Source organism: Miniopterus natalensis, chromosome 11, assembly GCF_054644295.1.
Source record: "Miniopterus natalensis isolate mMinNat1 chromosome 11, mMinNat1.hap1, whole genome shotgun sequence".
NCBI lineage: Eukaryota > Metazoa > Chordata > Mammalia > Chiroptera > Miniopteridae > Miniopterus > Miniopterus natalensis.
Window position 1 is genome coordinate 77,863,143 of NC_142091.1, and position 24,884 is coordinate 77,888,026.

Below are 24,884 nucleotides of genomic sequence, written 5' to 3' on the forward strand. Positions count from 1 at the left end.
AGGTACGCGGGACCCCCGCCCACGCGGAGCAGAGGGGCTCCTGCGGCTCGAGGCGGGGCGGGTCGCTGAGCGCGGGTGGGGGCCCGGGCCGGGGGCGCCAGCCCCGGGGTTGGAGGTTCGGTTTCGTTTTCCCGGGTGCGCGGCGTCGCGGTTTCGCTTTCCCGTCCCTGGCCCTCAGCGGCCACTCCCGTCCTGTCCTGCAGGGTCCGGCCTGCGCACCCCAGGCCCGGGCGCTGGCTCAACACCTGTGACTTCAGGTGTGCGCGCCGCCGCATCTGTATTCACACCATCGCCACCTTTGCCGAGAAACCCGCACCCGGGCAACGTCGTGGCGTCAGCCCTCCACCCGCGTCTGCGTCCCTAACGCCGTGACCGCCGGGCCACGCTTGGAACACCCGCCGCCTTACTGTGGCGACACGTGCGTCGCCCTCCCATCGCCACCTGAGCGCCACCCTTGACACAGACCCTCGCAGAGGGAGCCATGGCCGCGGACGCCAGGAGGTGAGCCCGCCCGCGCCCCGCGCCCCGCCCCCTGACCCTTCCCCCGCGCCCGCCCCGCCCCCGCGCCCTGACCCGCGGCTGCTCCACCGCAGGGGCGCCCCGCGCGTGCTGTTCGCAGACTGGCTTCTGGGCGAGGTCAGCAGCGGCCGCTACGAGGGGCTGCAGTGGCTGGACGCGGCCCGCACCCGCTTCCGAGTGCCCTGGAAGCACTTCGCGCGGAAGGACCTGGGTGAGGCCGATTCCCGCATCTTCAAGGTGGGACCCCAGTCGGCCCGGGCGGGAGGGCGGCCGGGCGGCCCGACCCCAGGCCCACACCCCGTCTCTCTCCCAGGCCTGGGCCCTGGCCCGCGGCAGGTGGCCGCCGAGCAGAGGCTCCGACGACCAACCGGTCCCCGAGGGCCCGCTCCGGGCCGGCTGGAAAACCAACTTCCGCTGCGCGCTGAGCAGCACCAAGCGCTTTGAGATGCTGCAGGACAACTCGGGAGACCCCACGGACCCGCACAAAGTGTACGCGGTCAGATCCCACGTGGGGCACAGAGGTGAGAAGGGGGAGGCTCTGCATAGGGCAGAGGAATGGTGCGGGGCAGGTGCCGGGACTTTTCTGTCCAGGGGCAGCCACGAGGTCAGATCTGTGGTTTTAGAAACTGGTCTGGGACAGGATGGAGGGGACTCTAGGGGGAGGCCGATGGGGCCTATTGTGACTAGGGAGGGGGCATGGGCCAGCCAGCCTAGTGTCTCAGGTCCCAATGCTGACCCCATCCCAATTCTCCCTCAAAAAGATCCAGGCATTAACCAGGGAGAGGACGAGGCCCTTGAAGATGATCCACCCGCAAGGGTAAGGCTGCTCTGCCCTCCTTGCTCCAGGGTGGGGTCTGCCACCTCTCACTGGGCTGGGAGCTGCCTGTGCCAGCGCCGTCTTCCCCTGCAGAGTGGGCTCCCTGGGCCGTGCCTGGCAGGAGATGCCGGCGAGAGACACGTGCCCTGCGCCCCAAGCCCTCTGGGGGGCCCGGCTGGCTGCACAGAGGATCTCCTGCTCCAGGCCCTTCAGCAGAGCGTTCTGGAGGACCACCTGCTGGAAGCTGCGCAGGGGGTGGACCCAGTCACTCCAGAGGCTTCTGGTGAGGGGCTGTGTTGAACAGGGGTGCTCTGCCCTAGAGGGGCAGGCAGTACAGCGGAGCCCCTGGGGAAGGGGGTGTCTGGCAGGGATGGTGCCCACCAGGGCTGAGCCAGTACAGCTGTTCCACTGTCCTCCTCAGGTCCAGAGCTCCCTCCCAGGGAACTGTACCTTCCCTGGGCTGTGGAGGTGGCCCCCAGGTCACCGCCCCAGGCCCAGATGACAGGTGAGAGGAGCCAGGGGATGTGTGGAGGGAGGGAGGGAGGGGCTGGGGGACCAGGTTCCAGCTCAGGCCTTCCTCCCCAGATGCAGGTCCAGCCCCAGAGACCTGGCAGCCCCCACCTGAGGCGGAGCCCTGCACCAAACCCACCCTCAGTACCTGCACCCAGATGGAGGGGCCGACCTGCCTGCAGCTCCATAAGCACACACAGCCCAGCCCGGGGGCCCTGCACGTGACCATCATGTACAAGGGCCGAACGGTGCTGCAGGAGGTGGTTGGGCGCCCAAGCTGTGTGCTGCTGTACGGGCCCCCTGGCCTCGCCATTCAGGCCACAGAGCCCCAGCTTGTGGCCTTCCCCAGCCCCACTGAGCTCCCGGACCAGAAGCAGCTTCACTACACAGAAAAGCTGCTGCAGCATGTGGCCCCCGGCCTGCTGCTTGAGCTCCGGGGGTCTGCACTGTGGGCCCGGCGCCTGGGCAAGTGTAAGGTCTACTGGGAGGTGGGCAGCCCCCTGAGCTCCGACAGCCCCTCCACCCCAGCCTGCCTGCTGCAAAGGGACTGCGACACCTGCATCTTTGACTTTGGCACCTTCTTCCAAGGTCAGTGATATCCCTGCCCTGGGACTGAAGCCCTTCCCGGCCTGTCCCTACCTCTCCACTCATCAGAGCCCCATCCTGCAGAGCTCGTGGAATTCCAGGCACGCAGGCGCCAGGGCACCCCACACTACACCATCTACCTGGGCTTTGGGCAGGACTTATCAGCCGGGAGGCCCAAGGAGAGGAGCCTGGTCCTAGTGAAGGTGAGGCGTAGGGTCTCACGAGGGGAGGCTGTCCCAGCCCCAGCCAGCCTGGCTGACTGTGCCTTCCCTGCAGCTGGAGCCGTGGCTGTGCCGGTTGTACGTGGAGGCTGTGCAGAGGGAAGGTGCATCCTCCCTGGACAGCGGCAGCCTCAGCCTCTGCCTGTCCAGCTACAACAGCCTGTATGAGGACCTGGAGCACTTCTTGGAGAACTACTTAATGGAGGTGGAGCAGCCAGCCTAGGCTGTACGGCCTCCCCGACCCAATAAAGACTCGGGACCTAAGAACCGGTGCCGGTGTCCTGACTGGGGTGGGCTCAGGGCTAGGCCAGGGAGGAAGGCGATCCCCTCCCACCCTCCCACACACATCCATTTCCTCTGTAGTCACAGGGAACTCACGCCACACACTTTAGAGCCAACACACTCCACTCAAAGGACAGAAGTCCCTGGGGACGGCAGACGTCTCCTCCTACCACGTGTGTGCGGAGTGTGGCACCTGGGGCTTAGTGGCCAACAGAAGCCACCTCTGTGCTGTGCCCAAGCAGCCCTTTTGCCCTCCGAGAACCCTGCTTTAGTCAAGGGGTCACCTTTCAAGTACTGAGTCAACTGAGAAGTTTCTAAAGATAATCCATTTTTGATAAATTAGAACACAATGAAACAGTGTATCTATAATGTACACATAAAAAAGTCCAGTTTAAACTGAGCAGGACGGGCACAGACCACGTGTGATCACAGGAACCCTGAAAACAGTGCTGGGGGTCCCCAGAGCTTTCTGCTGCTGCCACTCCCCAACAGCACCGCTGGGGACCAGGGCCGCAGCCTCAGCCCTCGGCGCCCTGGGCAGCAGGCTCCTCGCCAGCCTCCGGCCTCCGATGCCTACGCATGTGCCGGTACTTGTCCACATACGCCTTCACCAGGTTGCCCACCTTCACAGGGTTGATCTCTCCGCTCTTGCTGTGGCAGATCTGGCAGGGAGGGGGCAGCACAATTACCCAGAGGTCCTTTCACACCAGGACATATGCCAGTGGTCGCAGTGACTGAGCCCTGAGGGCCTGCTCTACCCACCTCCCAGGGACACGGAGGGTCCCACCAAGACGGCCAGAGACGCCTCAGAGTGTCACTCTCCTCTGATCTGCCCTATGTGACGAGTAAAGGGGCGGCTGTCCTGACCCCCAGCACCACTCTTCCTGGGCCCGTGTGGAGCTGTGCTGCCTTGGCTGCGGGGCCCAGGGCTGAACACTTCCCCTACACACTGGAGTCTGTGCCAGCCCCTCACCTTCTGCACGGCCTTCCGGAGAATGTCCTTGTACTCGTCCTTGGTCACCTCCCTCTTCTGGTAGAAGGGCTTGATGGCCAGCTTCACCTCCTCCACCGCCCGCTCCTGCATGTGCAGCTTCTTCATGTACTAGGGGCAAGCACACGCGTGAGCGCCCACACAGAGGCTGCACGGCCAGGGCAGAGGCCTCAAGGGCCCTCTGGAGAGGCACAGTGCTTCCTGCCATCCTGCTTGAGCCACGCTGCAGGGAGGAGGGGCGGGACTCACCTCTTCGTTCTTGGCCTTTTCCGTGGCTGGCCGGGAAGTGGACATCCTCTCCTCTGAGTTGTTGGTGGCAGCAGCGTGGCCAGACGGCTCGGAGGCTGTGGTCAGGACGGTGGGCACTGGGCCCAGGCTGGGTGCCACCCCGCAGCTGGCCAGGGGAAGGCTCCCTTGCAGAATGAACTGGACCGTGGGCTGGCTGACCGGTGCATAGGGTGGGACACTCGAGGGCAGAGCCAGGGAGGGAGGCAGGCTGGGGCTATACACCTGGGTGAGGACATAGCGGCTGAGTGTCCCAGTGCTGGCAGCACCCAGCCCCTCCCCCGGAGCAGGGAGACCCGTGGGTGGGAGGGGGGCTGCTGTGAGGCTGCCTACCCAACCAGGAGCAGCCCACATGGCAAGTGCAAGGTCACCTTCCTCCCTCCAGCTCCGGCACCCACCTGAGCAGGGTCTGAAGTGGGGAAGACAGACTCGGGGAGCATGTGACCAGGAGGAAGGGGCTCGGGGCAGGGTGCCTGCTGGGAGTCCACCACAGAGTCCCCATCTTCGGGTTCCCAGGCTTCTTCTTGGGGCTGCTGGGGCCTGTGGAGCGGTGTCCCTGAGGACCAACACAGGGGAGGTGGGTGCTCTGCAGCCACCCCAGGCGGAAGGCTACTTCCTGGCTGGAAAATTCCAGAGAAGCATCCCAGCAACAAGGACCACAGCCTGGGCTGCAGCCACCCCAACCAGGGCCCACACTGCCAATGTGACCCTGGAGGCCCCGAGCCGCCTGGGGAGAGGGTCCCAATGCTGGCCACTCCATGCCGCCCCACACACTGCCCCAGCCCATTCTGCCACAGGAGCGCCCTACTCACGCAGGCCTCTGTTCTCAGCCAGAGCGCCGCCTGCCACCTCCTGCAGGTTCCAGGTGACTCTCTTCACTGGGGCTTTAGCCCGAAGTACCGCAGTCTGACAGGGGTCTTCCTCCTTCCCCACCAGCGCCCCGCCCACGGCCAGGCCCCCCACAGCATGAGGCACCAAGGCCTTGGCCTGGTCCTGCTGGAACAAGACCTTCTCTCGGGGACCCTCCGCCCAGGGCGGGGACTGCTCGGTGTCCTCACTGTGGATCAGCGACACCTCCCTTCTGATAACAGCCACAGCCAGGCTGGTGTCCTGGTGCTGGCTGGCAGCGGGGGGCACAGGGGGGTTGGGCAGGAAGCCCCGCTCACGCTCAGGGGAGGAGGAGTCCGTGCTCTCTGGGGAGGGTGGGGAGCTCATGTCGTCGAGCTGCATGAAGATGCCTTCACTTGAAAAGTCGTCAAAGACATGCCCCGCCTCGACAGAGTCGCCGTAATCCAGGTCCTCGGGGGGGCACTCAGCTGGCACTTCTGCGGCAGGAGGAGCCTTTGGGGGGGCCCTGTCAGCCTCAGCCCCTTCTGGCCCAGCCTCAGCTCCTGCCAAGGTTGGCATCCTGGCTGGATGCTCCCTCCCCGGCTGCGGCTCCTCCTGCTGAGGGGGTGCTGGGGAAGCCTCCCTCACAGACACCTTCTTCTCTGGGGAGCGGGAACGGGAGTGGGAGCGGGAGCGGGAGCGGGAACGGGAGTGGAGCCGAGGCCGCTTCTCGCGGGAACGAGGCCGCCGATGCTCACGGGACCTGTGCTCTGTGCTGGGAGACCTGGACCTGCGCTTCCTCCTCTCACGGGAGCCCCGCCTATCTCTGGGCCGCTCACGGCTCCTCTCCCTAGGACGGTGGGGCCTTCGGGCCCTCTCCAGGCTGCTGGGGGGAGAGCACCCCCTCCCCTGAGACCTGGACCCCGAACGCCTCTTCTTCCTCCTCCTGCTCTCACGATACTCATGTGAGGAGCTGCCAGGGGTTCCTGAGCGGGACCGGGACCTCCGCCGGCCTCGGCCCCATGAGTCCCTCTTCCTCTCCTTGTTCCTGTCCTTGGCCTTCTTCCGCTTGGCCCGCTCGTGGCTGCTGGAGCGGTCGCTGGAAGACCTCCGAGCCCTGGCCTTGGCCTGGGGCTTCCTGGCATGATCTTCACCCACCAGTGGTGACACTGACCGGGAGCTCCTGTCCCCGGAGTGGGAGGCGGAGCGGGAGCGGGTCCTCCTGTGCTCCCGGGGGGTGGCCTGTGGTTTCTTGTCTCTCTCTCTGCCGCGGGAGCTAGATGAGGAGCGGGAGCGGGATGGAGACCGCAGCTCCACAATCCTGTGGGTGGTTGTCGGCGGGGCGTCTGGCTCCGCTGTCACACAGGTCACTGTCCGCTCCTCAGAGCCAAAGAAGGTGCGGGGGGGGGGCTGGTCCTCATCCTCCCAGGGCTCCAGCAGGGACGGCCTCCGAGCCCGGAGGGCCGAGTCTTGGCCCCCAGCAGGCTCCTCCTCGCTCAGCCTGTTGGCAAGCCCCTCAGTCCGGAGCTTGAGCACGCTGGAGGAAGGCCCCCTGGAGGAGGGCGAGGGCTCCGTCCCAAAGACCGTTTCCACCGTGTAGGAGGTGACGCAGCGCACAGTCTGCAATGGCGGGGCCTTGGGACTGCCGACAGAGATGGTGCGAGTGATCTCTGAGGGCAGGAGGCTGGAGCCCAGGTGCTCGGGGCTGCTGCCTGCAGAACTGGAGTCTGAGCCCGTGGGGTCAAATGGGTCATAGATTTCACTCCTGAGCTGCTTCGTCTTCCTGAGGGAGAAGACAGGTGAGGGGCTCTCCTTCCTCTGCACCTTACTGTCGACGGGCCGGAAGGTGTGGCAGAAGCCAGGGCTGGAGAATTGGCTGGACTGCGCCGTGTTCCCAGGAATATTGATTCGGAAGCTCTCAAAGGTGGAGCTGCTGCCCTTGCCCCTTGAGGGTCCCATCTGGGCTGGGGACTGAGCACTGCCTCCTGAGTGCACGCTGGGCTCCTGTGGGCCCCTGCCACGGGGCTCGCCCTCTGCCCGGGCACCGAGGCCAGGCTGCCCAGGGCCCTCCCTGCCCGTCAGCCGGCTGATGCAGGAGCTGGGGATCTCGACACGCTGACTGCCTGAAGGGGCTGGGGACGCATCCCCCTGCCCACTGCCATCCCTTCTGATCTTCGGTATCCTGGGGAGCTCAGAGATGTCTGCTCTCCTGAGAGCTGGCCTTGGGGTCTGTCCGGGCACTGCACTCGCAGCCGGCAAGTCAGAGCTGCCGTTTAAGCTCTTTGGTGAGGATCCAAGAGGCACAGCACGCTTACTGTTGCCACTGACTTGGAGGTCCTCCCGGTGTTTTAAGCCAGGACTGCTCCCATGTGACATGTTCTGGGCCTGGCCTGACCGAGGGGTCCCTGAGGAGGAGTTCAGTTTCACCGCAGCCCCCGACTTGAGTGCAGGGATACAGGAGGGGGTAGACCTGCTTTGACAGCATGACCCCAGGCTTCCCAGGCGCCCTGTGCATGGTGCTGTGGGCTGCAGGCTGGCCCCAGCCCCGGAGCCTTCTCTTCCTCGGGACAGACCAACTGAGTTCCGCTGAAAAGAAACAGGCACTAAAAAACAAAAAGGCAAACAGCAATCAGGTCCCACCCCCTTCAAGATGTCTGATGATTTGTTTCTGTATCAGCAGGACTCCTCTAAGGGTGCACGCTGAGTTCCTTCTATTTGTTTCCTGAGGGGGGGGGGACAGTCCTCTAGTGGGGGGGGGCTGAGCAGGCCCAATGCTCGCGTGGTGCCACAGGGGCTTCCCTTCTACCTACCGCTGTGCTACCTGGGATCAGAACGTGCCAGTTAGATTTGCAGCAGCGCTCATCACAGGCTGCCCAGTCCCCACACTGGACCCCACCAGAAAACCTGCCAGAACCCAGATCACTGGGAAGGCTCCGCATGGCTGCCTCCAGCCACTTGATGGCTGAGGGGGCCCATGGGCTCCTTATCACCTAGTTATCAGCTCAGAAACACGGTTCAGAACATGATGGGAAATTAACAGAGAAAAACAACTGAGGAAGCCTCCCTCCTCTGCATCCTCTGTGCATAGAAAATGCCCTCTCAGCGCCTCCACAGGCACTTCTCTGGGAAAAGCGCATTTCAGTTTTCCAGAGCAAGGAGGCTGCCTCACCTTCCCGCTTGGCGCTGAGCGAGCCGTCCCGGTGGATGGTGATGTCGGCGCTGTCCATCATCAGGAGGCTCTGGCCTGACAGGATGCTGCCCAGAAGGTCAGGGACAGGGGCCTCGTCCACGTCCGGCTCGGGCACCATGGCAGGAATGCTCCTCCTGCAGGTGCAGACCAGGCCCTGCCACAGCTGCCCTCAGGTCCCCCCAGCCTGGCCCCCAGGTCCTAGAAGCTGTGCTGAAAAGAGGCCGCCTGCCTGGCCCCCCACAAAGGTGTGAGACCCACCCAGAAGCTCCAACTAGAGGAAAACAGGGTGTGTGGGTGAAATCAGCAGACGGCAGACAGACCAGAGCTGGCAGATAAGTAGCTCTGCTGCTGCATGGGTTCAGTTAATTCTTTTTTTGTCCCAAAGGCTCCAATATTAGAGATCCAGCCAAAAGCACAGCATAGCAGCTGGGCTCCTGCCCTACCCCGTCACCCCTGTACCCTTGCTTCCTCATCAAGAACCATGAGGAGGGGCCACAGAAGTCTGTCTGGGTGGTGGAGACAAGCCAGCATGGAGTGCCATGCCAGGACCCCTGGCCCTTGTTGCCCTGCCCCCCTCCCTAGACCCACCTGGATAGCCCCATGGAGATGGGACGGGCCACGGGCTGGTGAGACTGCAGGGCCGAGCGGGACAGAACCCTCCTCTTAGCACTCAGAGGGGAAGCAGGGCTGGCAGATGGCTCTTCACTGCTGGAGGAAGGACACAGGCAACAGGGAACAGGTGACCCATGCCCCAGGCCCAAGCGAAACCTCCAGCCCCTGCTCCACAGTGCCTAGCAGGACAGGCTGAGCACTGCCCCAGGTGGCTCTTCTCTCTGGCTTGGGGATGAGCACAAACAGAGCTCTTTCTGCACCACCCACTGGGAATAACTGTGAGGCAGGAATCATCTCCCTCACTCTACAAATGGCAACCCTGAGGCTTCACCTCACTCACCACAGGTGATGTGCCCACTGCCACACTAAAGGGGGAGGGAGCTGACAGCTTGCTCCCCAACTGCAGATGATGCCTGCACAGCACAGTACCCCCTGCAGTCACCTGTCAAAAGGATCCAGCTCATAGGGGTCTCCAAACAAAGAGAGAGAGGCAGCCCCGATGTCCGCGCGCATCAGCCCCAGGGAGGGGTCCACAGGCCTATACACAGAAGGGATACAGGCTCCACGGGTTGGCCTCCGGAGGCCCAGCGTCCTTGCAATGCGCCGGCGAGCTGTGACTTCACTCTGATTGCAGCACCAAAGAAAAGAACCACCATCAGTGAGACAAACTACCTGGATGTGAACTGCTTGAGTCCACACCAGATCAGAGCCACAGGCTCTACTACCTGGAGCAGACAACACACCAGGTCCTTACGCCCACCAACAGGCCCCTATGGCTCACAGGCCCAGTGACAGCAGACCTGGAGACCTAGGCCAGGACAAGACAGCTGTGCCCTGCAGGTGATGCCCTCGCAACACCCCCAGTGGCCCCCTGCAAGCCTGAGGACTTGTCCTAGGAGGGGCACAGCCCTCAGGACGCCTGGGCTGTTGGCAGTCCGTGCTGCAGACACATCCATCTCGTGGGTGCGTCGCTGACAAACAGGAGGTATTTCCAGGACCCATTCCCTGGGGAGGAATTAGAACTCGTTACCTTTGTCTTCCCTTTTCTCTTCTTCTGGCGCCTCTTGGACCTCGTCCTGGAGCTCCTGCTCCTCACAGCCGGTCGGGGTTGGGTTTTCTTCCTTCCCAGCACTTTCTTCCGTCTTCCTACAGAGAGGACACTGAGGGTCTGTGCTTCCCTGCGGGCGCCCTTGGCGTCCCCTCCAGGGCTCGCCCGCACACCCCCAGGATGGCGTGACTCAGTCCACTTGCTCCGTGGGCCTGGCTTTGAGACCAGCGCAGACTTCACAGGTTATCATTAGAAAAAACAAACCCGATTGATGCAACAAGGGGCCTGTGCTCTACACCCACAGGAGGTGTAACCAGAGACCTGATAACAGGACCCACGAGCACTTCTACTAAAACACCCTAACCCTGCCTTGCAGACCCACCAGTGTCAGTCCTGACCCGCCACCCTGGGCCTGCCATAGGCTGGCTCAGTATGGGGCGCAGCAGCCCAGGTACTTAACTCCAGACGCCCTGGCACCTGAGTGGCACAGGAACCTCGGCATGGAGGCAGGGACACCAGGGAAGACAGCTGGACCAGCCCTGGCACACACTAGTACAACACACACCCTCCATCTGTATCTGTGAGCTCACAATGGTGCTGAACCCTATGTAACCTCCACTGAGGGCTACTGAGCAACACGGTGGTGCTGAGGTCTGGCATTGAGGCCAGACCAGGGCATGGAAAGCCTGTCCCTAAAGCCCACCACTGGGCAGCAGCTGGTGCAGGTCAGCCTCCCCTCAAGGTCCCAGTGCCTGAGCTCTGATGGAAAGAGGTCAACCCCCCAGGCAACTCAAACAGAACCAACCAAACCAGACTCCCACCTGGGCCAGCCTGAGCCTCCAGGCTCCAACCACAGGCCGAAATGCAGTGGGCAAAGCTGACAGGGACACTCTATGACCTGGAGAACACAGCCAGCAGCCAACACGGATCTTACTTGGCTCTGGATTCAAACAGACGATTCTTTAAAATTCTATGGCATTTATGACACAATTAGAACATTCAACACTGACTGGCCCTCTCGGGGTTGGGCAAGTGCTACTCCTTTTCTCAGGCCCAAGGGCTGTGGTGGAATTTAAAGAAAAGACTCCCTCTTCTGGGACAAAGAAGAGAACGGCAATGACAAGGACTTGGGGGAGGAAAGAGCGGGGTGCAGACGAGGCGCCTCGACCAGGAGGTGGGCCCGGAAGAGGGCAGCTGAGCACCTCCCAGCAGTTTCTGCTGCCTGTCCACAGGCGCAGGCCTGACCTACGTCTGTAAGAACCTCACTAGCAAAGCAAACACACACACAAAACCTCAAGTAAAGCAAATGATGCGTAACCAGAGCCACAGGCCGCCTCGGAGGTGAGGCCGCATCCCAGCTGGACAGGCCTCAGCATGGAGGCTCTCCCTCAGGCTGCTCTGGGCCATGGGGGAAGCAAGCGAGAAACACAGGACTGGGAAGTGGGGTTTCTGACATCAGAAAGGGACACACACGCAAGAGAACAGAAGTTAAAGCCCATGACGCTGAACTTTAACTCCAGAATCAGTGTGACATGAGGGTGGACACCTCAGTGCTGTCCACTAAAACGGGCCACGAACAATGACAGACGTCTGGCTCCCACAGAGAGGCCACGAAAGGACAGGATGCAAAGACAGGCCTGCCCACGCTAGGCAGGTCCCAGAGCAGCAGACTGTCATGGCGCCCATGGTGGGGATACAGCACCACAACCTGGCACAGGGAGGATGTGGGGCGGCTGCAGCTCGTGGTGCTGATGGGAGCGTGAACTGGACAAGTGCAGCCACAGCTCACCTGGGACGTGAGCACAGGCCTGCAACACGACTTGGGCATGTGCATGGCACCTCTCTTCCTCACAGCTGCAACCACACAGCTCAGATCCTACCGACAGACTGGGCCACATGTACACAGCAATACACAGAAATTACTCCACAGACACGCAACCGCCAGGCTGCAGTCCCTGCAGAGCAGCCACCCAGGGCACATACTCAGGTGTCATCACACCTGTTCCCAAAACTGATGAAGGGCAGACTGACCCACAGCAACACAAAGGCTGCCAAGGCCGGCCGTGGGGCAGGGGACGCAGGGCAGGTGGGGTGGCAGGCACACTACTGCTCCTGGAGTGGACGCACTCCTCCTGCATGTGTGTCTTAGTTAAGGTGACCTTTAAAAGCCCACAGATGATCCACTGAATAAAACAGGAAACCATGCGCCTGGCCGGCATGGCTCAGGAGTTAAGCATCAATCTATGATCCAGGAGATTGATGTTTGATTCCCGGTCAGGACACACGCCCAGGGTGTGGGCTCAATCCCTGGGAGGGGGCATGCAGGAGGCTGCTGATCAATGATTCTCTCATCACTGATGTTTCTCTCCCTCCCTCCCTCTCTCTGAAATCAATAAAAACAAAAAGCAGGAACCCATGCACCCACATGGATGTCAATAAACACTAGAGGGGGAAGGGAGCTGCCACCCAGAGCAGCATGAGAGCTCAGGAACACAGGGTGCAGCAGTGTGGACAAGCTGCCACTGGACAAGATCCTGCGGACAAGAGCCCAGGGAGGGGGGAATGCTCACGGCCGAACAGCTCCTCCCCAGGCCGCACCCATGGAACTTAGGGGCACAAAATGACCAAAACAAACACAGAAAAGGACCAGGACACTTGGAAAGACAAGCAAAGACCCTGAGCTTGTCATTCGACTGTTCCTTCGCAGAGAAGCCCCAGCCTGGGCCTCACCCACATGTTGTTGATTCCAGCACATGGACCCCAGACACTTCAGGGCAGGTTGGGTATGGACCCTGCTGCCATGAGCAAATGGCCTGTGGCGCTCAGAGGTGAAGCGCACTCAGACCCCCTGATGGGGGTGCTCCCGTGGGAACTGCAGCCCGAGGGAATCAGGTGCAGAGAGCAACCAGGTCCTGTGCTGTCAGAGACCCACCCAACAAAGCCACCACGCCCGCTTACTTGCTTTCCTCCTCCGTTTAGCAGGGGCCCATGGCGTCGTGGGGCGCTGATACACGGCAGTGCTCTGACCAGAGGCAACAGCTTCGATGGTCTCATCAAGCACAGAGGACACCAGGTACCTTGGGACATGCTGCATAGTAGGTGGTGTTGGTGGGCAGGGTGGCTGCCAGGCTTGCTCACAGCACCCTCCCTGCGAGGGCCCCAGGCAATGCCACTGGGGACACACACACACAGCCCTGGGCCCACTGCTTCCAGCTGGCATCACCCACTCGCTTCCAACAGACTGACTGCAGGGTGCTTTCCAAGGGCAGGAACCCAGTGGAGACAGGCCGGGTGGGAAGGGAGGCCTCCCAGGAAGTAGGTTCAGGGTGCAGGCAGATGAGGAGGGCCAGGCACTCGAGGAGCAAACGGTGCTCCAAGCAGAAGAGGAGCAGTGCCCACGGGATAGGACATCGGGACTGCAGGCATCTGCTCTGGGAACCGGTGGTAGCAGTGGCATTTGTGATGAGGGTACCAGGCCCAAGTGCCCCCAGTCTTCTCACTCACTCCCAATCTAGCGATGCTTCTCACAGGCAGACACCCAACTGCAGGCGACAGCTTGCCCTGAGGCCCCATGTGGTGGCCCAGACCTGGAGGGAGAGTGCCCACCTGGATGCTCCGGGCCGTGGACATGCGGTTCCGGTTCACAGTGGCTCGGACTCGCTCGCTCTGCCGGGTCCTGGCAATGGCCCGGGTCCGCCCTGCGCGAGGCCGCAGCCGGCTGGCAGTGGGCACCACATCAACCAAGAGCAGGGAGACTTCCTCCTCAGTCACGGGATCCGAGTCTGGGAAGAAAGGAGATCCTGGGCTGCTGCACAGCCAGTGCCTCCAGACCCACAGGGCTGGAGCTCGGTTCCCCAGCTCCCACCCAGAACCCCCACCCCTAGGCTCAACAGAGGCCCTGACTGCCCCTGCTCTGGGCAGACCAGTCACCGAGGAAGCAGCACTACCTGCAGGAGGGGCAGCAGCTCCAGGGTCGGCACACTCTGGACAGAACCACTCGTCCACCGGCACCTCCTGGAGAGCGGGGTCCAAACATTCCATGTGGTACCTATAGGAGCAAAAGGCCAGACACAGGCCCCAGGCTCACTTGCACCCCGCATGCCAGAAAGCAGCGTCCAGATGCGCCAAGACCACAATGTGGTCCTGCAGTCCTAAGGGCATCTCCCTAGTGAATAAACACCTTTAAATTTAAAAAACCAGAGGCAGCCTGGCTGGCATGGCTCAGTGGTTGAGCATCGACCAAGGATCCAGGAGACTGCGGTTTAATTCCCGGTCAGGGCACATGCCTGGGTTGTGGGCTTGATCCCCAGCAGGGGGCATGCAGGAGGCAGCTGATCAATGACTCTCTCATCATTGATGTTTCTCTCTCCCCTCCTCTCTTCCTCTCTGTGAAATCAGTAAAGATATACTAAAGACAAAGAATTCACAGAACTAAGAGTTATACCCTCAATTCAAAAGCCTAAGGAAAAAGGAGGTTTTGTGAGTTACAGCTCCAACAGCCTCACCCGGGGAGAGGCCTATGACAGTGACAGGAAGGGGCTCCTGAAGTCAGGGTGCAGGACACAGGGCCCGAGCTGTGGAGGGAGAGCCATGGAGGGAGACAGGCAGCTGTGACGGAGGCAGTCACGAGAGCCCCACCCTCTGGAGCCTGGCCTGGCAGGAGAAACAGCCTAGCACAAACCCGACCCTGATGCTCACGAGCCCCTCGTCCCCATGTCGGTTTTCCTGGGCTTTTCCTTTGTCTAGGTATATGACATCCATCTCTCCAAGCAGTCTTAGAATATCTCTGGGAACAAGCAGAGAGTGTAAATGGCAATAATCAGAAGGGCCTGCAGGGCCTGCTGCTACCAACTGATGCCACAAAACCCCGGGTGCTGGGTGCAGACATCTGAGTACGGGGCCTGGGCAACCTGAGACCGTGGTGCAGGTCTGTGGATGGCGTGCAGCCCCGCAGGCCTTCCCTTCAACAGGCTGCGCTCTGCAGTGCACAAATGGACTTCCTGTGTGCCAGGGACATAGGGGCCCTGCACTCACCCAGCATCACAGCCATCGCAGAGGAGTAGGCGGTCCTCCCTGTCGCTGCGGCCACACACCTCGCAGAAGGTGGGGTCCTCCTCCTCCTGCTCCCCGGCCCTGGAGTTCTCCACAGGGATCTGGAGGCAGAAGGCACTGCTGTGCACGTGGCAAGAGGAGCCCAACCCACAGTCTACACCCAGCAGGACTGTTTGCGGCTGACCTGGAGCTGCTCAATCAGCTTCTCAAGATCTTGATGTGCTCCACAGACCAACCCAGAGGCTCGGAATTAACAAACATACAGTGATTTTTATGTTTTCTAGCCATCTCAAGGTAGTTAACCAAGAAGAAGAAAAACTGATTTAACAGAAAACAGAGTGGTGCCCACGGGAGGGCCCTGGGCAGAGGAAGCAGCAGACAGCAGGGCCCTGAAGATGGAGGGAGGCCGCCCCACGCACCCCAGGTGACTGCAAGAACAGGAAAAAGCCTTCAGGCAGCAGGTACTAAACTCTCAGACACTGTCCTATAATCAGGCAAAGACACAGAAACACGACTCCAAACAGACATGGGGTGCACAGAGAACACCTCCCACAGACAGGCATTCTCAGGGGGCACAATTAATTAGCTGCAATCATTCAAGCCCTGTTGGTGGACACACTCCCTGCCCACCCCGAAGATCACTTCCTGCAACTGTCAGCCCTGTGACAAGTAAACACACCCTCTGCCTGTATCTAGCACCAGGCAGGGACCTGGGACTGCATGTGGAGTCACTGTCAGCCTGCGCTCTCCACCTAGACCAGGTGCATGTATCGTGGACTCTCGCCCCTCACACACAGAGGAGCGTAGGATCCACACACTTAACTGGCAGACTCTCCAAGTGAATAAATAGTGCCTATGGAGAAACCGCCCACACACCCAGAGGCCTTAGGCTGCCCAAGGCCCAGGCTCTGGGGCTAGGGGGCAGAGGGCCCAGAGCAGAGACAGGAGGCCTGAGCCAGCAGAACCAAAGTTGCCACCTGCAGCAGACCCGGGAGCACATGACAGGACACAGTCTCAGCAGAAATATGCCAACGAGGAGTCCAGGCCCCGGGCACCTGTGGCTTTGTGCACTTTGTAAACAGCAGGTCTGCAGCTGTGAGACCCTCATGGCTTTTTCTTGTATTTAGATCTAAGGGACATCCCTATGAGCCTCTCTAATGCTGGTCCTCAACATCAGATGTGTGGAGGCCCTTCAAATCTCTAAAAAGCATAAAAGCATCCGAAACCTGGTCCCAAGAGAACCGGCAACATCCCCAGCCTGGGCCGCACCTGAGCTTTCCTCTCCCCGTGGCTGCCGTGGCTTAGGGCAGCTCTGAGATGTAGAAGTGCATGTGCAGGAGTGGAGAAGAGGAAGCCTGGGAAACTGCTGACTGTACTTCCCCTGCAGTGCCCGCCTCCCCCAGAACCCAGATAGCCAGCAGACAGGGCAGCGCCTGCAGCCACGGGCTTCCCGTTCCCAGCTGTGAATGGCAGTTTGGTGGGTTTCTGAAAAGCATGGGACCAATACTCACTTGTCTCAGGAAAGCAACTTTGAAAGCGTGTTTTCCCACGAAACAGGGACCAAGTAAGGAACACAAGTAGTAGGGTTGGGGGGGGTTCTCCACACAGCGTTGACACTCACCTTCTTCAGGACTTTCCCACCAAAATGGGCTCGAATGCAAATACATTTAAATATGGTCCGATCGACAGGACAGGAATTGGCATTCTGTAAGAAACAGAAACTGTGTCGGGATCCTGTACGATCACTTTCACCATTAACATCACACTCAAAATAAAAAATGCACCTGGAATCTATCAAAATGCCTTTACACTGAAGACCAAACTTTTACAGATGTCTCCGTGTACCAGGCCCTGAGCTAAGCGGCTGGGGACACAGCAGTGAGAGACAGAAGTCATCATCTCGTGCAAGTAGAAGTAAGGAGAGCTGGGCACATGCACACAGCATGTCCATAGGCGTGAAGGGAATCGAGGTGGACTGTGCCTATGCTGGTGGAGTCTCGGGTGGGGTGAAGTGTGAGACAGCAACACGGCAGAGCTAACAGTTCCCAAGGACATGGGGTGCACCTCACTCATCCTGGTACTAGTCCACGTCTTTGGAATGTTCACGACGAAGTTAAAAAGTAGGAGCGCTGCTTCTGGAGCTCACCAGGAGATGCACGGCATGTTTCTGGTAAATGCCCTTCACCTGATCTAGGATGGCCCCTTTCCCTGCAGGTCACCATGACTCAGCACTGTCAACCCTCATGCCCCTCCGCATCTGTGAGATGACCCACCCACCGTGTACCTGAGCAGCACTTGAGCACAGCTGACTCCTCAGTGGCAGGCAGCCCCCAGGATCACTGGCCCGTCAACAATGTTGCTCCCTCTCCTGCTTCCCCTGCAGTGCACAGCCCCCACCACCCAAACAGCGGCGCAGGAGGAAGGGAGGACCATGCTACCACTCAACGCCTTGGCCCCAACTTCTGCTGCAGAGCAGAGCTGGCCCACCAAGAGGCCTGGCACAGGCTGGGTCACTCATAAACAGACAAGAAGAGCCTCAAAGAGAAGCCGCCTCACCTTGGACCATTCCAAGATACAGTCCAGGCAGAAGTAATGGACACAGTTCTCCGGTGTCCCCACAGCCTGATCCCTGAAAGTGTTGAGACAAATCGGGCAGCTTTCAGCATCATCATCAGAATTAGACGCGCCATTGGCCTCCAGCTTCCTCTGTGTAGCTACCGCCACCACTTCCAGGTCCTCGTCGTCTCCAGAATCTTCAGAACCCAGAGAAAGAGAAAACGTAACATTGTGAGCTACCGCTACCCCCAGGAAACCAGGTTCCCAAGCCCCAAACTGAGGGACAGACCTAGTCTGGCCTACAGCCCCACCAGTTGTGACTGTCACTGGGCATCTCACCCAGGGGACACGGCACTGACTGAGCAGCCCCAGCAGCTCAAGCCCTGGTCCTGTGCAGAATCAGGCCCCGTGGGGCAGGGCACAACTGGGTTAACTGCCCAGGCCAGTGGCCCCGACAGCGGCACGTACTCCCAATCCCTCCTCGAAACAAGATGTGAAAGAATCATCCGCCTTCAGACATCACTGCCCTTAGTGGTCCCCTATTTTTCTTTCTCCTGGGGTGCAGAGAGCACAAGTTCCTAAGCAGACCATTTGGCCACATAGTGCTAGCCAGTGTTGGAGATATTTTGAGGCTGGGACCTCGGTCAGCAAAAACATAAGGAGACGGTTTTGGTTGAACACGTCAGCCAATGTGTTTAGTTTTCTGTCCTTCCCAAGCTCCTCTAAAACAAAGGCCAACTGCACTGGGACAGAGAACAGCGAGAGGTATGGCAGCCTTACCTGCCCCAAGCCTCCGCCCATCCAACCCCTTTGAGTGCATCAGGACCAGTGCCCACCACAGCGATCGCCCTGTGACCCTGCTACCATGTGGCAGAGGAGTTACCGGGTTAGCTCAGCCTCATCCAGCTAGCTCTCCATGGCAGTTTTCTCTGGCTGGCTGCAGAGAAGTGGAGAAGTATTCCTGCAGGGTGGCCGAAGGCGGCCGTCAGGAGCTGAGAACAGTGCCTGCCCAACAGCCAGCCAGAAACAGGACTGTAGCCCTGCACCTCGAGGACCTGACTTTTGTCAACGAGCAGTGACCCTGGAGGAGGGCATCATCCCGAGCAATTGAATCAGGTCTCCGGTTCAATTCCTGGTCAAGGCACATGCCTGGGTTGTGGGTTCAATCCCCAGTAGAGTGTGTGCAGGAGGCAGCTGCCAATCAACGTGACTCTCACGTCAATGTCTCTCTCTCCTTCCTCTCTCTCCTAAATCAATAAAAACCTAAAGAAAAAAAAAAAAGAGCAAGCACAGGTGAGAGCCACTGAGCCACCATGTCCTGGTCATTCCCTGTAAATCTGCCTGGGACGCAGAGCCTGAAGGGCAGAGCTCCAAGCCCGTCGTTCATTCTGCCAGGAAGTGCGGATGCTTCTCTCTCCCTGGAAACTGCCGTTCCTGCTACTCCACGCTCTTGTGCGTTTTAATCTCCTGCCCTCACCAGAGACTCTTCTAGGGAATCGACTCATCAAGCCAAAAGGAAGTGTTACAAGAATGTGAGCCATCGCCCCAGTACTCACCGCAGGGGACTGTCCCACAAGGCCCACTCTGCCAAGGACTTTCTCCCCAACATCTCACCCCTCCATGGCCAGCGTGGTCAAGGCAACAATTTTGCTAAGGATGTTTTATAAGCAACTGTCCCATCACAGCGGGGAGACACAGGAAGCTGCTCCAACAGCAGCATTCTCACCAGATCCGTCTTCCAGGTCCTCCTCCTCGTCTTCTCCATCGGTGCTGTCGCTGAGCTCACTGCCCGTGTCCTCAGAGCCCCCACTGTCTCCGTCACTGCTTTCTTCTTGACCGAAAAAGGCAAAAACACAGGCCCAGGCAGAATCACAACCGAGGTGGAACAAGGGCTGGTGCGTGGGTACAGAGAGGTGTGCAGAAGGCACGTGCAACGGAGGCAAGAGAGAGTGAGGTGGGGCTCGGTGGGGACAGACGCAGGAAAAGCAGAATCCTTTTGCTCTATCTATGTCTGCATTGCTTGCATTAAAAATAAGACAAAAGACACCCTGGCCGGTTTGGCTCAGTCGTTAGAGCATCAGCCTGCGGACCTGAGGGACGCAGGTTCGATCCCGAGCCCCAGTCAGGGCACATGCAGGAGGCAACCAACAGATATGTCTGTCTCACGTGGACAGATGTCTGTCTCCCTCCCTCCCTCTTTAAAAATGAATGGGAAAATATCCTTGGGTGAGAATTTAACAAAAGACAAAAGAACATACCACTTCTGAAACTTAAGAACAAAAAATAAGACTGAAAAACGTAGATATCATCTAGACAACCGCCAAAGGGAGCCCAACATTTCTTTATCTTCACCAGAGGACAGGTTTATTATGCCAGAGAGACAGGAGGGAGAGAGAGACATTGATGTGACAGAGACATATCCATCAGCCACCTCTAGTACATTCCCCAAAGCGGGATCAAACCTGCAACCTAGGTATGAGCCCTGACCAGGAATCGAGCCAGCAACCTTTTGGTGTAGGGGCAATACTCTAACCATTGAGCAACCTGGCCAGGGCAGGACCTCAGCTTTCCCAGCAGCTGACCACGTGATGAAAACATGGTGACCCTGCTTCTCCTGAGAGGTTCAGGCCATGAGCCTTCGCACGAGGCTCTGGCAGAACGGGGCGGTGGCTCACCAGCATCACTGGCCAGAGGGGCGGCATTGAGTCGCGGGTGTGCACACTGCCCCGGGCTTTGGTCCACAAGCTCATCTAGGCTGTCGTCATCCATTGCTGGACATTGGAGTTCAGTCTGAAAGGAACCAGAATCAGGTCATCCTCAACTGTGCCAGGCTGTACAGCTCCCCTCGGGAAGAGTGACTGCCCCTCTCCACCCACATCTACGGTGACGTATCTATCTGCAGGACAGGGAGGCAGAGCTGAGAGAGAGGATAGACACCCACGATGCCGACTACGAAGTAATGGAAGTTCTTATCTACAGAGCCACATTCAGTCAGATCACAACTTCTAACAAACCTAATTTAGCCTCAGCGGGCAGTTTTTGTTTGGATGAAATGGCTTATCAGGAGCTGAGGCAAAGCAGGGCTCTCGACAGGGGTGGTCACCAGAAAGGCCTGGGTGACAGGTGGGGCACTCCTCTAATAGACCCTCTCAGCCAAGGTGGTCAGCCTGGCCTCCGGTCCTGAGCCCCATTGGGAGGCGTGAGCATTAGCTCACCCCAGAAACATCCCCCGAGCAGCACAAGGCCAAGCGGAGCAGAGGCTGGGCTCTGCCTCTTGGCTGCCATGTCCACCCCCTCCTGGGCTCCTGATCTCCCAATGGGGACACCTGTCCTATCTCCTCTGCAAGGCCACTGCATGGACCACACAGAGACCTAGACAAATGACCTCCCGAGTATAGCGAGATACACTGTTCCTCCTACACCAGGGCCCCCAACTCTGGTCGCCAAATAAGGGTTCCTTTCTCATCAGTGCTGCTCACCACCATTTCCCAGGTGGCCCTCAGTGAAACCCCCTCAGAGGGAGTCATTCATTAACTCGACAGCAAAGAAAGCCCTCCCTGCAGCACAATGCACTTCCCTCCAAGTCCAGCCTCTGGGCGGAGAGGGGTCCCATGGGACACCAGAAGGCATAAGCACAAAGTGAGAACCAGAAGGTGGGCTTGGCCAGCAGAGCACCCAGGAGCCAGGTAAGGCTCTTGTTCTCGGACCCTGCATGCAGGCAGCCAGGCAGAGGCTATCACCACACAGATGCTCCAAGACAACAAGGTCCCTGTGGGGCCAAGGCCAATTCAGACCCAGCAGCCTCACTTCCCACACAAAGCCCCAAACTCTAGGACAACAGTGAGGCAGTGAGTAATCTGATGAAACTGTCGACTGCCATGTGTTGCTTGTACCTGGAAATGGTAAACTTAGGCTTTTGTGGAATTGTTAACCCAGTAAACCTAGTACCCTAAAGAAAACCAGCCCCGCCCAGCAAGGCGTGGCTCAGCGGTTGATATCAATCTAGGATTCCAGAGATTATGGTTCAATTCCAGGCTAGGGTACATGCTCCGGTTGTGGGCTTGATCCCCTCGGGGCTGTGCAGGAGGCAGCCGGTCAATGACGACTCATCACTGATGTTTCTTTCTCTCTCTCTCTCCCTCTGCCTTCCTCTCTCTGAAATCAATAAAGATACATTTAAAAAAAGAAAACTAGCCTCAGTCCCACTGGACAAAGGGTCTGCACCTCTAGTGCCTGGTGCCTCAGAAGCAATGTAGAACCCTGTCTGTCCTGCACACTCGTCCTGGCCAGAAGACGTGACGCAACCACAGCCTGTCCTGGAGCTCGGCACCTGTCCCCTGGGTGCAAAGGCTGGGCCATGGTGCTCAGGTAAGACCTGTAACCTCTGGCCACAGCAGACTGTTCTCACTGGATGCCACAACGCCACCTACCCTGCCCCCGCTGCATGCAGCACAGTTCCTGCTCTGCAGAAACACAGCCCGGGAAGGTGAGTACTCACAAACCTAGCAGGGAACACTTCATATACTGGAAAATGCAGACCCCCAAGGCTGCCTAGAGCCCATGAAGCAGCACTCAGGGCAGACCCTCACCCCAAGGCTCTCCTTCACAACCCCGAAGGCTAAGGCATGAACAAATAACCCAGCTTCTCCCCTGGTGCGTGGAGACCTAGGCCCACCTGTAAGGGGCCGTCGCAGGGCCTGCCTCAGAGGAGGCCCTGATGGGGTTGGCACAGGTGCTTGCCAGAAATGCCAGCTCAGGAATGTGGCCCAACTCAAAGGAGGGCCTGCAACTGTGGGCCAAGCCGTCCTTCACCACAGATGTGGAGAAGAACCTCCAAAGGCCTCTGCAGACTCCTGCACCAGGGTTGGGGGCTCCAGTTCTGCGGCTGCACACCCACCCTGCATCGCCACACAACAGTGTGCACTGGCAGCACCCCAAAAAAGGATGTGGGTAGCCTCTGAAAGTACTTTCCAGAGCCAGCACCTACGCCAATACCAAGGAAGAGACAAGTCAGGGACCCCACCAGCACCCCAGCTCCAATAGGCCTGCGTGGACTTCCACCCCTGCCTCTGTCCAAATCTTTCAGACCACAGTCCCAAGGCCATTTCTGCAGGAAGCCCACAGCCCCTCCAGGTTTCTGGCTGCCTTTCCTGCACAGCCTCCAGGTCTGGGGAAATTAAAGCAAAGAGGTTATTTCCCTCTCTTCAAATTCAGGGACCCAAAGCACCTGCAATTCCGACCATCACTAAGGACCCGAAAAAGTCTCCGGTGTGGTAACTGCAACTGTGCCAGGCCCGGGGCAGGGCCATTCACCATCTGCCACAGCAGCTGTGACACTGGGGACTAAGCTGCGGTGGAGGTCAGAAAGCTGAGACGGCCCCCGGGGGGCTACCGAGAGGGCAGCTGAGAGCTCGAAAGCCCGGCTCCCCCCGGAAGGTGCCAAGACCCCTCCGGTCGATCCAGGGAGACTTGCTAAAGTCCCAAGTCAAACCTCACCTGAGCCTCAGGTTGTGTCCCGGAGACCGCCGGCCCAATTCTGGCTCACGAAGCACGTTACCATTCGGTTCCTGTACAAACAAGCGGAGTCTAAAATCCCCCCAGTTGCTGTGGGACAGGGGCGACCTCCTTAACCTCTCTGGGCCCCAAACTGGTCCCACCTACTCCCGCAAGACTGTCGTAAAGACTGGGTGACTTAAGGACCAGGAGACCCTCCCCCCGACCACACGGGCCTGTCCAGACGTGGACGACGCCGACCAGCAACGTGGACCGGGAGCTGGGGACGAGTTAGCGGAGGGTCCGGGAGCGCGCGCACGGGACGGCGGGGGGCGGGGAGCCTCGGGAAGGGGCGGTGGGCTCGCCGCGCCCGGGACAGGAAGGCGGCCACCCCGAAACCCGCCTGCAGGCCGCGGGATCCCCCAGCCGCGGCGCGAGGCCTCCCCGCCCGCCCGGGGTCCCCGCCGCCGCCCGTCCGCCCGGGGCCAGCGCGGCGCAGGCCTCGCACCGCCGGGCAGGCCGCAGACAAAGCGCGCGGCGCCCGAGGAGGCCCGAGCAGCCGGGACGGGCAGGGACCCCGGGGCCGGGGCCGCCCCCGCACGTACCCGGGAACCTCGCGCCCCGCCGGCCGCCCCGGGCGCTCGCCGCCACCCGAGCGAGAGCCTCGACTAGGCCCGGCCGCCGCCGCCGCGCTCGCGCGCCCCCCGACCCGGAAGTGCACGGGCCGGTTTCCGGGACCCTCCCGCCCCGCCCCGCCCCGCCCGTTGGGAGGAACCAATGGGATGAGGGGGCGCAGGGGGGCCCGACGCGGAGGGAGACGGCGCTCCACGCGGTCGCGGCCTCGAGGCGCTGGAGACACTGTGTGATTGTGGACACACGTCGGGAACGCCTGTGTCCGGGGGGAAGCCTGGGGTGTCTGAGCCCCGACGCTGGGCCGTCCCGCGTCGCCCCCCGCCCGGAATTGGTGCAGCCCGACGGCCGCCCGCCGCCAGGACCAATGGGAGCAGCTTCCGGCTCACCTGGGCCCCGCCCACGGGCCCCGCCCCCAGCCTGGCCCCGCCCCCACGGCGAGGCGGGCGGGAGGGCGCGCTGGGGACCTGCGGCTTTGCGGGGTCCTGTCGGTCGTGCGCCGAGCGCCACGGGGCCCTGTGCGCGGCTCCCGCAGGAGCGCGGCGCCGCGAGGACGGCAGCCCGCCGCGGTCCCGCCCCAGTGCGCCCAGGGCTCCGTGGGCCCCGCGCCCCGCGCAGTGTGTGGCCGGCCAGTTCGCGCCGCGATGGAGGAAAGCAGGGGCGGCCCGGGGCTCGGTTGGGGCGGGACGAAGGGGGACTTGGCCCAGGGGGAGGGCTGGCTGAGAGCGCGGGCGGGACGAGCCGGGCGACGGGCGGGAGCCTGCGCGGCGCGTGCGGGGGGTGCCCGTGGGTGCCGTGCAGGGCCAGGGGCGCTGGGGGTTCCGAGCAGGGTGGCGAGCCCTGGCTTGTGGGGCCCCCAGGAGCAGACGGGAGCGGCCAGGGCGGCCCCGGGGGTCCGGTTGGGACGCCACGCCCGTGGCCCCGTTCAGGGACCGTCGCGGCCAGGCGCAGGGGGCAGCCTCGCTCGGGGGAGGCCCTGGGGAACCCGAGGCCCACGCCGGGGCTTCCCGGGAGAGACTGGGCGGGCAGCTGACCGCGGAGCTCGGCCAACGCTGCGCGGGAGGTAAAATGTGGGGGTCGCCCTGCAGGCGTGCTCAGTGGCCGAGCTAGACCCAGGGGCCGGGAGGTGGCCGTTCAACTCGGTCGGGGCGCAGGCCTGCGCTTGGGCTCGGCCCCCAGCAGGGGGCCTGCAGGTGGCAGCCCATCCATGACTCTCATCGTGGGTGTTTCTCTCTCTCTCCCTTCCTCTCTCCGAAATTGATAAA

General features: G+C 60.7%; 2 protein-coding genes across 6 annotated transcripts; one reads left to right on the forward strand and one right to left on the reverse strand.

Moving 5' to 3' along the window:
* The first annotated feature begins 314 nt into the window (after positions 1-314).
* Positions 315-2,923, forward strand: IRF7 (interferon regulatory factor 7). The gene is made up of 9 exons (XM_087822108.1): positions 315-501; positions 594-756; positions 833-1,040; positions 1,281-1,336; positions 1,430-1,619; positions 1,758-1,841; positions 1,928-2,434; positions 2,516-2,634; positions 2,708-2,923. The coding sequence occupies exons 1-9, from the start codon at positions 482-484 to the stop codon at positions 2,873-2,875; spliced, it is 1,515 nt and encodes a 504-aa protein (XP_087678234.1). The 5' UTR covers positions 315-481; the 3' UTR covers positions 2,876-2,923.
* A 318-nt stretch (positions 2,924-3,241) lies between these two features.
* PHRF1 (PHD and ring finger domains 1) lies at positions 3,242-23,666 on the reverse strand. Of its 5 annotated transcripts, none has more exons than XM_087822106.1 (19): positions 23,595-23,666; positions 22,993-23,063; positions 20,172-20,286; positions 19,223-19,324; positions 17,497-17,693; positions 16,562-16,645; positions 14,923-15,041; positions 13,836-13,936; positions 13,495-13,670; positions 12,847-12,976; positions 9,871-9,986; positions 9,283-9,464; positions 8,817-8,936; positions 8,208-8,362; positions 5,023-7,641; positions 4,609-4,766; positions 4,175-4,435; positions 3,908-4,036; positions 3,242-3,596 (listed from the first exon to the last, which is right to left on the reverse strand). In XM_087822106.1, the coding sequence occupies exons 3-19, from the start codon at positions 20,263-20,265 to the stop codon at positions 3,453-3,455; spliced, it is 4,887 nt and encodes a 1,628-aa protein (XP_087678232.1). In that variant the 5' UTR covers positions 20,266-20,286; positions 22,993-23,063; positions 23,595-23,666; the 3' UTR covers positions 3,242-3,452. The 5 variants fall into 5 exon arrangements, with proteins under 5 accessions (XP_087678232.1, XP_087678233.1, XP_087678231.1 ...); XM_087822107.1 differs by having other exon boundaries at positions 8,817-8,933; positions 19,223-19,327; XM_087822105.1 differs by having other exon boundaries at positions 19,223-19,327.
* Between the last annotated feature and the right edge of the window lie 1,218 nt (positions 23,667-24,884).

Excerpts from the sequence above, each read along its gene's own strand:
- IRF7 (XM_087822108.1), top strand. The coding sequence starts at position 482 with ATGGCCGCGGACGCCAGGAG. Across the intron at positions 1,620-1,757 it reads AGTCACTCCAGAGGCTTCTG|GTCCAGAGCTCCCTCCCAGG; the intron begins GTGAGGGGCTGT and ends TGTCCTCCTCAG. Across the intron at positions 2,435-2,515 it reads CTTTGGCACCTTCTTCCAAG|AGCTCGTGGAATTCCAGGCA; the intron begins GTCAGTGATATC and ends CCCATCCTGCAG.
- PHRF1 (XM_087822105.1), bottom strand. The coding sequence starts at position 20,265 with ATGGATGACGACAGCCTAGATGAGCTTGTGGACCAAAGCCCGGGGCAG. Across the intron at positions 17,694-19,222 it reads GGACCTGGAAGACGGATCTG|ATTCTGGAGACGACGAGGAC; the intron begins GTGAGAATGCTG and ends TGGGTTCTGAAG. Across the intron at positions 15,042-16,561 it reads GTGGGAAAGTCCTGAAGAAG|ATCCCTGTGGAGAACTCCAG; the intron begins GTGAGTGTCAAC and ends TTCTGCCTCCAG.